Source organism: Salvelinus namaycush, chromosome 26, assembly GCF_016432855.1.
Source record: "Salvelinus namaycush isolate Seneca chromosome 26, SaNama_1.0, whole genome shotgun sequence".
Classification (NCBI taxonomy): Eukaryota; Metazoa; Chordata; class Actinopteri; order Salmoniformes; family Salmonidae; genus Salvelinus; species Salvelinus namaycush.
In genome coordinates this window covers 21,522,975-21,535,744 of record NC_052332.1, presented here as the reverse complement: position 1 = coordinate 21,535,744, position 12,770 = coordinate 21,522,975, and the positions used below count along the sequence as shown (strand labels likewise).

The 12,770-nt window shown below is 39.5% G+C and overlaps 1 protein-coding gene across 1 annotated transcript; it reads left to right on the top strand.

The window, feature by feature from the left end:
• Nucleotides 1-1,717: 1,717 nt before the first annotated feature.
• Nucleotides 1,718-2,634, top strand: LOC120021566 (myosin light chain 4-like). The gene has a single exon (XM_038965362.1). It carries the CDS (start codon nt 1,779-1,781, stop codon nt 2,394-2,396), a length of 618 nt encoding a protein of 205 aa, XP_038821290.1. The 5' UTR covers nt 1,718-1,778; the 3' UTR covers nt 2,397-2,634.
• Nucleotides 2,635-12,770: the final 10,136 nt, after the last annotated feature.

Below are 12,770 nucleotides of genomic sequence, written 5' to 3'. Positions count from 1 at the left end.
TTCTACGGACTGTAACGGAACTTTGACCTTTCATCTGCACCTAATGATCGCGCATCATGAATTTTGATTACTGGGCTAAATGCGCTAACAAAAAGGATTTATTTGGACATAAATGATGGACTTCATCGAACAAAACAAACATTTATTGTGGAACTGGGATTCCTGGGAGTGCATTCTGATGAAGATCATCAAAGATAAGTTAATATTTATAATGCTATTTCTGGCTTCTGTTGACTCCAACATGGCGGATATCTGTTTGGCTTGGTTTGTCGTCTGAGCGCCATACTCAGATTATTGCATGGTGTGCTTTTTCCATAAAGTTTTTTTGAAATCTGACACAGCGGTTGCATTAAGGAGAAGTGGATCTAAAATCCCATGCATAACAGTTGTATCTTTTAGCAATGTTTATTATGAGTATTTCTGTAAATTGATGTGGCTCTCTGCAAAATCACCGGATGTTTTGGAACTACTGAACATAACACGCCAATGTAAACTCAGATTTTTGGATATAAATATGAACTTTACCGAACAAAACATACATGTATTGTGTAACATGAAGTCCTATGAGTGTCATCTGATGAAGATCATCAAAGGTTTGTGATTAATTCTATCTCTATTTCTGGTTTTTGTGACTCCTCTCTTTGGCTGGAAAAAATGGCTGTGTTTTTCTGTGACTTGGCTCTGACCTAACATAATCGTTTGGTGTGCTTTCGTCGTAAAGCCTATTTGAAATCGGACACTGTGGCTGGATTTACAACAAGTTTATCTTTAAAATTGTGTAAAATACGTGTATGTTTGAAGAATTTTAATTATGGGATTTCTGTTGTTTTGAATTTGTCGCCCTGCAGTTTCACTGGCTGTTGACGAGGTGGGACGCTACCGTCCCACATACCCTAGAGAGGTTAAATAAGTCAATTATTTGATACATTTAAAATGGCCATCAAAGCAGAGAGCCAAACACGTGGACTAAAGACACTTGAATTGATTTCGGAAACTTTATAGCAGAAAATTGGCATAGCCCACGGTAAAGTAATGTGGCTGATTGTGATTATTATTTTTGACTGCTGTGTCTAGCTATGTAGTCAAGCTGTCAATTCTCAAAGCCAAACATTTAGCACACCATTTACCCATGAATTCCTGATAAACTGTATTCCTTTCAGCAGCATTTTAAATAATATGAACTTCAGGATCTAGTGATTGTGATGCATGGCAGATGTTTGTGGGAATTAGTGTATCCTCTGTGGGCCAAAGCTAGAACAAAAGTTAACTTGTCTACTTCAGGAAAGATGATAAAAAACTGACCATTGCTGTGTCATAGAAACATTTCATAAGATATTTTTTTTGTTTTAATGAACTGCCAAAAAAGTGAATGGCCACTAAAGCTATTTTGGTCAATGTTCACATGCAATAATACATTGTCTGTGTGTCCTGATCCCTGCCTGCACCCATCAGTGAGACGGAACATTTTGGGCTAATGTGTCTGGACCCTGGCCAATGACAGTGGAGAGCCCTGTCGGCTTGATGATAGCAGCTGAGAACAATACCTCATTGTGACGCCACGAACAGGCAGATCTATTTCAGGTTTCTTCCTTTTATAGTGTGCCATACAACCTTGTTAATCGGCCCCATCTCCCCTCCCCAGGCTGAGTAGATATAAAAGCTTCAGGAGAGGCTCTGACCATCTGTGCTTAGGAATTGCCTCCTCCCTACCTCTGAACTCTCACTCTTTAACGCTGAGCACGTAGACACACGCACCCCAGCTCAACGCATTCAGCACCATGGCCCCAAAAAAGGTGGAAGCTAAGAAGCCAGAGTCCAAAAAGGCAGAGCTTGCCAAAAAGGAAGCAGCACCCGCTGCCAAGCCCAAGCCCACGCCGACCCCCGAACCTGTGGTTGAGGCCCCCAAGGAGCCCGACTTTGACCCCAAGAGCATCACCCTCGAGTACAGCGCTGACCAGATCGAGGAGTTCAAGGAGGCCTTCACCCTGTTCGACCGCACACCCAAAGGGGAGATGAAGATCACGTTCGCCCAGTGCGGTGATGTGATGCGGGCGCTGGGCCAGAACCCCACCAACTCTGACGTCCTGAAGGTGTTGGGCAAGCCTCGGCCCGAGGACATGAGCAGCAAGCTGGTGGACTTTGAGACCTTCCTGCCAATGCTGCAGCACATTTCCCGCTCCAAGGACAAGGGCAACTTTGAGGACTTTGTTGAGGGCCTGCGGGTCTTTGACAAGGAGGGCAACGGCACTATCATGGGCGCTGAGCTGCGTCACGTGCTTGCCACCCTGGGGGAGAGGATGACGGAGGACGAGGTAGACAGGCTGATGGCGGGCCAAGAGGACGCCAACGGATGCATCAACTACGCCTCCTTCGTAAAGCACATTCTGTCTGGGTGAGCTGGATTTTTACCAGAAGGACTTCAATGATTCTCTATTTTTTTTCTCCTCTGGACCCCGTACCTGTCTCATCAATACCACTGCCACTTTTGTGGTGAGCATGTCCCTAAATGTACTGTTATGTTAGTTGCGAAAAGCAGCTGGTAACAATCATGCCACAAAATGTTGATTATGAGACCTAATTTTTCATTTTCCTTGAATAAAAAATGTACAGTGACAAAAAAAGTTATTTATAGAGAAATGTTAATGAGATACTGAAGCCATGAACATTTTACATTTAATAAATCATGAATATTATAAATGTAATAAATAAAGCACATCTGATTATAAAGTCTCTAATAATTGTCTTACTCAACATCTAATATCTATCCGCAAAGCTGAATTTTAATGGTAAATTTCCATTACACTCTGGACATAGAGTACATTGATGTTGCTTCGATTTCAGAGCACGATATTTTTGAGTATTGTCATATTTCCAAGTATTTCAGAGCTCAGTAAAAGCCAGGTATTGTCAAATTTCTCCTCAAATTGCCTCCAATTTGAGTCTAATACCTGAACTTTATTGTGTGAGATGGAGGAACAGAACTGCTCAGCCATGGAGGAATCAAGGAGATTTGGCTCCATTTGACAATGGAACAGATTCTATTTTTACCTGCAGAGTCAGACTGGATACACATCTCTACAATCTCTACAATCTCTCTGAGAGGGGCGTCTCAGGGTATTCTATGTCTGGGTGAGCTCAAGAGACCCACCCCCCACCCACCCACACACAGTGACAGTGATGTCTGGCTGAGTGCTGGTCTCAGTTGGGGGGCAGCTACAGTGAAACTAGAAAAACACCCAGATATGAACAGGTATGCACACACACACACACATACAGTATATACTATACGCATGTACACACTCACCCAAACACACACATACCCACCCCCTCAGCCACCACTATGTCCCCCCTGTCATCCGTCAGACAGGTGCCCCGAGGCTTGCCTCTCTGATCCCCAGTGCTGAGCAGACAGTGGGCTTAATGCTGGCTTACCAGGCTGTAAACATAAATTTCACACTCACTAATACAACCACTACATGGGGAGGAAGATCCTGCCTTGGGTGGCTTAGCAGGTGGCCAAAGTAAATCTGATTTCAGGGAAAATCATAGCAAAAAAAGTAAAATGTCTTGACAGTCTTGGCAGGTTTCTCTAAAATATCTTAGCTTGAGAGAAGCTGAATGGTATTATGGCTGTTTCGTCAGTAAGTTTTATGGTTATAGTGGTTAAAGATAGGAAAGGTATGTGTTTTAAAGTCCATTATATTTGTGAATTAATTTATCCACAAATTATTTAAAATACTTTAAAGGCAATATATAGTGAAATTTTAATTTAATCACTTTAGAATGTGAATCATAATATAATATATGCCATTTAGCAGACACTTTTATCGAAAGCGACTTACAGTCATGGGTGCATAGATTTTATGTATGGGTGGCACTGCCAACTGAGCCACACAGGACCACATAATCAGAAAGTCAAGACCAAGCATGTGTTTCAGAAAAATTCTTATTTTCTTTAGTTTTGTTTCTTCAATTTTTTTCTTACTTGCGGGGCAATTGAATGTCCAAAACGCATATTTGGTATTCAAGAGCGAACATCTTACCTAACCAAAGTGCGATAAAAGTCCACTCAACCATGCATATAACATATTGGTTCAAAAGGAGCTTTAGTGATTTTGTGATGGATAAAGCAGTACCATTATTCACCTGCTCCCTTGCCTTGAGAAATTGTAGATGTGTTTGTTTCCATGGAAACTATGAAATGGTAAGTACTATGTGACTTCTTCAGTATCTGAGAGAAAGCCGTCTGGCAGTCAGACAGAATATCTCAAACCTATGCAAATCATAGTCTTGGTACAGCAGCTTTATCTCCCTCCATACATCAAAGGATCCAAATGAAATTACCACAATCCTGAAACAACTATGTATTTTTATGGCAACAAAAGGTGTATAGTTTATTGCATAATGTCATTATGTAGTATGATGAAAGCTCCTTCTGCCATGATTTCCGCTCAACTATTCTCTGACAATAGATTGTAGACGTACTCCTTCATAACATGTTATTCAAAGCAATAGGCTTTGTTCAATAGATATTTGTGAAATGGGGTGGAAGTATCAGCATAACTGGCTCATAACATCCATATAAAAAATAGATGGCCAAGTGGGAGAAGCGAAAATGACCCATAGCACACAAACATCCACAGTTATTACAGTCCCAAATACACTATTGCCATTGGATAGCCACAGAGGAGAGAGGCGCCTTTGGCCAAATGCACAAATGTACTAGTTACCCCGCTAATACACTGTAGATCCCACAGATCCCTGCATAACAGAGATACTCCCTTCAATTTAGGTCTAATTCCTTCCCTTGAGCTGTGTGGATGTGCAGATATGGTCTGGTAGCAGCACTCTGTCACTGTTCCATCCCCACGTTCTGGTCATCATAGCCCCGAGGTGAAAACCTGCATGAGGAGATATGCATGGTGTTTGGTGGTGTGAATGTGGTCTCCTTTTCCTGGGAATTGGGTTACAACATGTACCGTTGTGCTGCGTGTGGTGTACCTTACCCTGACATCATTAAAATCTGAAACTCTTGCAGTGTGCACACAGTGTGACTGTGATTTAACAAGCTTGGGGTAGCTACGGACAATCGGTGGTCTGCTGATCTGCTGGTGATGTGCAGAGTAATGCAAGTGTTATGTTGTAATGGGGTCGTTCCACGAATTGAATGTATTTTGCGTACCTTTGATATTTTAGGTAGAAATTGTGTACCAATATTTCATTTTCAAAGCCTGTTATATAATTGACGTGCCCTTTGATGGAGAATTCAATATATATGATTTTATATATGAATAAAGACCTGCTAATGTTCCAAAATAATACATTTTGACATGTCATTCTGTACATCCTCTGTGACTTCTAGGTGATTTTAACCCACTTAGTCCCCAAATGTCTCCAAGTTTTCACCATCATTGTAACGCCCTAGTTATTTTGTTGCTTTGACAAAATAATTTTAAATTATCTGTAGATTTGTCTTTATTTCATGTTATTAGTGATTCATAGTGATCTCATTAGAGATTATTAGTGGTAAACACTGTTACCTAAACTGAACTCTCATTTTAATGTAGTTAAATTATTCCTTAATAATTAATAATTGACACACAAATTACATTGAACATCTAATAGCCAAATCATAGTGTAAAAGCAGGGTGAGCTGGTTCTACTCTTTTTGTCCATGTTCTGGTGTTTTGTGGTGGAAAAGTGAGCGGGTCAAATATACTGTAGCATGTTAAATCTTGATTTAAGACATACTCTGTGTAACCGTTAGTGGTTATTTATCTGACATATTGCTGTCGGTACCCAGCCAGTATTTGCCTGATGACTCAAACTGAATCTTTCCGCTGCTTTATGATTCGCAACATACTTCAGCCTGAGACTACCATCGCTGAAGTTATTTGTCATGATGTCAAATTGAGGGGTGTTGTACAAAACAAAGCCATTGGATCCTCTCTAACCAATCAGAGTATCAAAGCCGCTTTACGGACGTTTGTTTTTGCCCAACCCATCCGTTTCTGCGACCAATCAGAGCAGTTAGAATGTGTTTGCATTTTACAAATCGTTGGGAAGGTACTCAGATCTAGACTCATTGCAGAGAAGTAACTAACATATGTGGGTGTGGCGTAGTGTTTGGTCAGAGGTCGGAGTTCGGGTAGCCAGGCAAAGTCAGTATTACTCTGATGCCACGATGTACAGAGCAGCAGAGTCGTCCCATTGACAGTCTTGTGCGGAAGAGAGTGCTTTATTGAACATGGATCCAAATGCAGCTCTTGGACACAAAGAGTGAGATCTAAAGCAAAATCTCACAATCTCACGTCAGAATTAGACATTCATCCATGTTTCTCGAATGTCTAATTTCAAAGTGTTTGGTTACTTCTTTATATCGTTCCAAGGTTAAGTTTAGGCTTCAATTCTGAATTCTTAAGGTTAGGCCACTAACTCCAAATGGTTAAAGGGATAGCCCCCTTTCTTTAAAATGTTTGCCTAAATGACATACCCAAATCTAACTCCCTGTAGCTCAGGCCCTGAAGCAAGGATATGCATATTCTTGGTACCATTTGAAAGGAAACACTTTGAAGTTTGTGGAAATGTGAATTGAATGTAGGAAAATATAACACAATAGATCTGGTAGAAGAAAATACAAAGAAAAAAAACAAGCAGTGTTTTTTTTAACCACCATCTTTGAAATGCAAGAGAAAGGTCTCTGTTATAGCCATCACTCTGGTTGTAATTCTGATAGTGTCCACAAGAGAGCAGCAGTGTATGTGCAAAGTTTCAGATGGATAGCTTGGAGTATGACTGATCCTCAAGACTTTTAGTGTGAGGTCCCCATGTGCATTTGTACAAATTGTGAAGGAGACATTCACATTCATATTCCATTTTTCTGCAAGAATATCGTCAAATCTGTGAACTTTGATTTAGCTTTTCAAGTATTAGTAGCCATATTATATGTTCAACATTTGCAAAACAACCAGTTTTCATAACTTCATAACTGAATATCCTTATAATTTTTGTCCAAAATGAAAAGGCATGCTGTCGTATAAGGTTAGAAGCTACATTTTACGACATATACATGGTTTCCAGATACTCACTTTGTTTGTCCCCGATTGGTGCTTATTTGACAAAGATACAGTCGTTCAAGTGATGGCCGCCCGCATCATCGTCGTGCCATGAAGGCATCGCTCTCTCACCAAATATGGTGTCCTATAGGATATATTACACCCCTAATGAAATAGTGAAGTCTTGTTACCTTCTAGGATCTCTGAAGAATAGATACAAACATGATTTGACTCGTTGAAACAATGTTTAGTGTGAGATTTTCACAGATTCCTTTCTTTGCAAATTGAACGAGTGGAAATACAAAATCGATCATGCATGCTATATGAACTTTTTTAGGATATGAAAAATGATTTTATCTAACAAAATGACACTTCATGTTATCTCTGGGACCCTTTGGATGATAAATCAAAGCAATATTTCAGAATGTAAGTACACATTTCACCTTCAGAGCTGACTTTATCAAACCTACCACGGTGAAAAAAACGGTTTTGTTGTTAGGAGTTCTCCTCAAACAATGGCATGGCATTTTTTCACAGTAATAGCTACTATAAATTGGACAGGGCAGTTATATTAACAAGAATTTAAGCTTTCAGTTGATATAAGACACTTCTATGTACCGACATTTGTTGTTACTCTAAAATCTGCGATCTTGATAAAATGCGCTGAATGATTTACAACTGTCCCGTTGACGGGACGCCGATCCTTAATTAATTGGTAAGGGTTATTAAGATTTGGGACAGGCTTAAAACAAATATAAAATAAAATAAATGTATATTGCTGGATTCGAACATGCAACCTTTCAAACCAGAAGCATATGCTTACCTGAAGGTAACACAGTTCACTGTTGCCCTTAGGGACCGGTTTCCATCCTCAGACATGGATGGATGTTGAAAACTGACTTGTATCACGGGTGACATGCCTTAAGGTCTACAGTTGACAAACTGTCTCTCAAAGGAATGGTGATTTGATAAGGATCATTAACGCGTTTGAGCTTACAATTTAAGTTATGATATGAGCTATAAGAGATGATAATGGCTGAAGCCAAAACGATTAGGTTACTTCCCCTCAAATGTCTTCTCCACAAAACATCCTTCTGCGTTCATACAGACACATCATTGAACTGGATGGCTTCACATTAACATTTCAAATTTCCAGCCAAGATGATACAGCAATCAGTTGGCACGTTGTGAAATATGTACTCCTTTCTTAATCTCCAACCTCCACAGGTCGACATGATGTGAAGTTCAGACTGGATGCAGGAAGTCGAGATAATGCCAAATTAGGTTGAAAATGCGAACTTTTGGTTTAGTGGTAATATATATTTTCCTGGGCTCAGAGCAGTGGTTGAAAAAGTAGCCCATTTTCGTACTTGAGTAAAAGTAAAGTTCCCTTATAGAAAATTATTCAGGTAAAAGTGAAAGTCACCCAGTAAATTACTACTTAAAAGTATTTGTTTTTAAATATAATTATAAAAAGTTAATGCAATTGCTCAAATATACTTAAGCATCAAAAGTAAAAGTAAAAGTATAAGTCATAAAAAATTCCTTATATTAAGCAAACCAGGTATTAAGCAAACAGATAGCCAGGGGCACACTCCAACACTCAGATATCATATACAAACCAAGCATTTGTGTTTAGTGAGTCCGCCAGATCAGAGGCAGTAGGGATGACTGAGGATGTTCTCTTGATAAGTGTGGGAATTGGACCATTTTCCTGTTCTGCTAAGCATTCCAAATTTAAGTACTTTTGGGTGTCGGTTAAAATGTATGGAGTAAAAGGTACATTATTTTATTTAGGAATGTAGTGAAGTTAAAGCAAAAGTAGTAAAGTACAGATACCCCCAAAAACTACTTAAGTAGTACTTTAAAGTATTTTTACTTAAGCACTTTACACCACTGGCTCAGAGACCCCGACAGATAATGGTAGAATGCAATTTATTGAGATGCTTAATTAGTCTGAGCCACAGCATGCCATTGGCTGAGAATAGCATCTGTGATCAATATGTACAAACTTGATTGCACTAGTAGGTCTCTCTGTATGCTTGTTATTTGAGTTTATATTATTTGAAGTAAAGGAAGAGTGATATGTTTTCTCTGATACTGTTTTTGTTGTGTTTTGGTAATGTATTTGTGAAGATTATGTATAAAACCTGCTCACAGGAAGAAAGTTGTATGTATAAAGGGGTAGATATTTTTTTAAGTGATTTGTTTGACTAGTGAACAGAAAATAAAATGTCATGCTTTAGCAGGGGGAGAACCAGGTAAATGGTGCCAAATATACAACGGTGGAGATGTTCGTCTGTGAAGTCTATGAAAAGATGTCAGAAATTCACAAGATCACACCGCTTTCTATAACAGAGGCTAGAGCCTGTGGTTTCTGAGGAAATGTAATAACAACATGATATCATTACACACTTGCTCTAAATGGCTTATAATATCATTTTGCAAATATGGCTACACTATTAGAGTTGTGTACTATCATACCCTGCAGTAGCCATTTAAAGATAACAATGTGCATTGAAAAAGGAGAACACAGCACATTGAAATACTCCAGAACAATTGATTGTATTTATCCAAGGGCATAGTGAATTGTACTCTGCAGGAATTCAATTATCACCATTCAATTGTTTGCTGGGTAAAAGTGGTAGTCCACAAACTAATAATCCCTCCCCATGTTGTAAAGCATGAATATCTCTTCTAAGGTTCTTTTTTGGATGAATATGTGAATGAATGATACAGTATCTCTATTTAATGAAACTGCTTCAGATCTTCAGAGATTAAATGTCAGAGTGAGCACTGATATGATTCAAATGTTCAATCACACTTTTATTTCTCAATGCAATTGCCACACAGTTACATCATGAAGTTATATAAGTGGATTTAATTAGTTCAATTACATGTAATGTTCCGCTAATAGATCTAACCAGAGGGAGAGATAGGAGTCCCATGCCACCCAAAATTGAGACTCTTGTTTCCCTTAGGATTACACCAGCTGTGACACAGGAGGGCGAGGAAACCCCAGGGTACCATGGAAACCTCAAGAGAGAGTAAACGAGAGAGTCCCTATAAAGTAGGCCAGCAGTGGGTCAAACTTTCAGCCTATAACAATATTGGTGATGATTGTGGTGATTACAGTCATTTATGGAAGAAGTGATTAATGTCACAAGTAATCTAAGAATCTAAAAGCAGCTGTAGAGATAAACATAATTCATGAATCATGACCCAGTGATAACAATTTGACATGGACTAATCTCTTTCTAATGGAATTTTTCAAAGCTATATCCCCCCTTTCCCCAATAGTTGACAATTCCTGTTAATTATGAACTTTCTCTCTCCTCACTTGGGTAGCCTATCTGAATAATTACTTGAGTCAATGACCATAACAAAAGTGAAAAGATAGATAAATGTGGTTTTGATTCAGGCTACTGCTCCTTTCCGGCGCACAGATTGATGACGTTGCGGAAAGCTCTTTTAATTGACTGCCACGTGCAGTCAGTCAACTGCTACAATCTTGGCTAGCTGCTTTCTAAAGGGAAAATGGCATATATTATAACTATTTCAAATGTCTGTTTAAATAAATGACCATGTACACCATGAATAATCACAAAATGTTGCAAAAAATGTCCCTAGAATACTTATTGAAAATACTTATTGAAAATATAGTCTAGCCTCTGTTAAGGCTCAGTGTAGGCTCAGTGTAGTCTTAGTAGAAGTGTTGGTGTGAAACCAATAAACTGGATTTGTCTTACTACGGTAATATTGTGGCTCTTCCTTATTTCCTGACAAAAATGCATGGTCAGACCCAAGTTGGCAAGACACAGTATGATTTAATTTCCCAACTGGTACAAACAAATCCTTGTGTACCTCAACTATGAAATCATAATGCTTCCTCCTGACCCAGAAGGCTGAGCTGAAGTTTAAACTTAAATTAATTGGCATCCTCACAGGAATTGCGGTGAATAGCATTTTATTCATCTATTGGTCATGCTTTGCAAGTATGACTTACCCAGAGGCTAACACCGTGTGAAGGGAAGAGACCGATTAAAATAGGACTCCAGAAACGTAATGAAGCTGGGCCAAAAACACAGGGTAATAAGTTAAGTGAATATGCAGATTTCAGGACAAATATCTGCCTGCTGCTTAATTCCTCGGCATCGCCGTTAAATCCACATCAGACTAAACAGACAGCCTTGTTGCCCTTAGCAACAAAGGCCCCAGCTTGATACTTGTTTTGTTGTGCATTCAAACAATTTTGGAACCTCTGTAGTTTCACTTGGCAACAGCGTCTCATGTATTGCATAGGAGGTTGTTGGTGATGCAGAGGCACATGGCTGGTGAGTTAATTCTTCAGAAATCATCAGGCAGATAAGGTAAGGCATCCCTCACTCCCAGCACAGTTGCTATTGTACTTCCTATTTCCCCGAAGTCGGCATCCATCGACGGCAATAATTGTTTAGCTGAGATTAGCTAAATAGCAAAGAGACATCACTATTTTATACAGTTCCAGCAACACACATAGAATTAATCTGCTGGGATTCTGTGAAAATGTCAGATTACAAGACTGATCATCACGTTACGGAATGAAGCATCCTGACAGGCTTTACCCACAATCCTTCACACCTATTAATGCCTAAAGGGATGCCGAGCCAATGAAGAAACATCTGCCTCTATAATACTAACGTGTGCAGCGACACAATTCAGTGGAGATCCTCCACTGTATTATTTCCTGTGTCATCTATCTGATCATCCCGAACGTTGGCAACCTTAGTGCCATCATCGCCGGTAGCAGTGGTTAATGAGTGAGAGATGCCCACACATCTGCCAGGTCTCTAGATGCCTACTCCTCCAACCAATTTGATCAGGACATATTTATAACCCACTGTGTCAGACCACAGAGGCACATTAAGCCCAGTCCACTGACAGGCATAGGAAAACAGATGCTGCATCATCAAATGATTGGCAAGCCACCACATCACTCCCTAAGAATCCCCTATCCATCTATACATACCGCTTCCCCCAAATCTCTGGGGAAGACATTCACCATCTTGCAGACATGAGATGTCAATTCTGCTTTGATGTCATGTGTTGTAATATCTCAAATATTTTAGACCTGGTAAACAATTGCATTAGATTATCATCAGCTAAATAAATGAGCATCTGACTAGATGGTTTGTTATGTTTGATCAAAAGATTGCGTAAAATGACAACCTATTACTAAACGACTAGGTATGATGCCATTACCATCTTATACGGTTGTCAACACAAGCAATATCAGAGCTGCATATGTTGAACAGGTAGCTAGCGATACTTGATGTGATGTTGATGTGATGCTACAAATCCCAGAAGTCTCTCTGGTTAGCTCATTGACAAACGTTTCCCTTTCATTTAGGCAGTATGCCACATTTACATTTACAGTAGGCAGTCACACTGCACTAGTTTGCTTGAATTTATAATTAAGGAAATATGACATCCCTCACAAAATATTAATAACAATGTCCCCTGTTGCTGCATTTCCTGTTGCTACTGTCTAATTAAATAAGTCGCTATGTCCATCTTAGAGTGGATTAGGTTTATTTCCTTAATTTCCTGCCTTATGAAAAAAAGCTAAAGGCCATTGCTCTCCTTCCTTCTTGGCAAATTATAAATTGGACACAAGCCACCCGTGGAGAGTCACACTGTTGGATGTTAAAGGTCCAATGCAGCCATTTCTATCTC

Bases quoted from the DNA above. Each gene is read 5' to 3' on its own strand.
- LOC120021566 (XM_038965362.1), top strand. From the start codon at position 1,779: ATGGCCCCAAAAAAGGTGGAAGCTAAGAAGCCAGAGTCCAAAAAGGCA.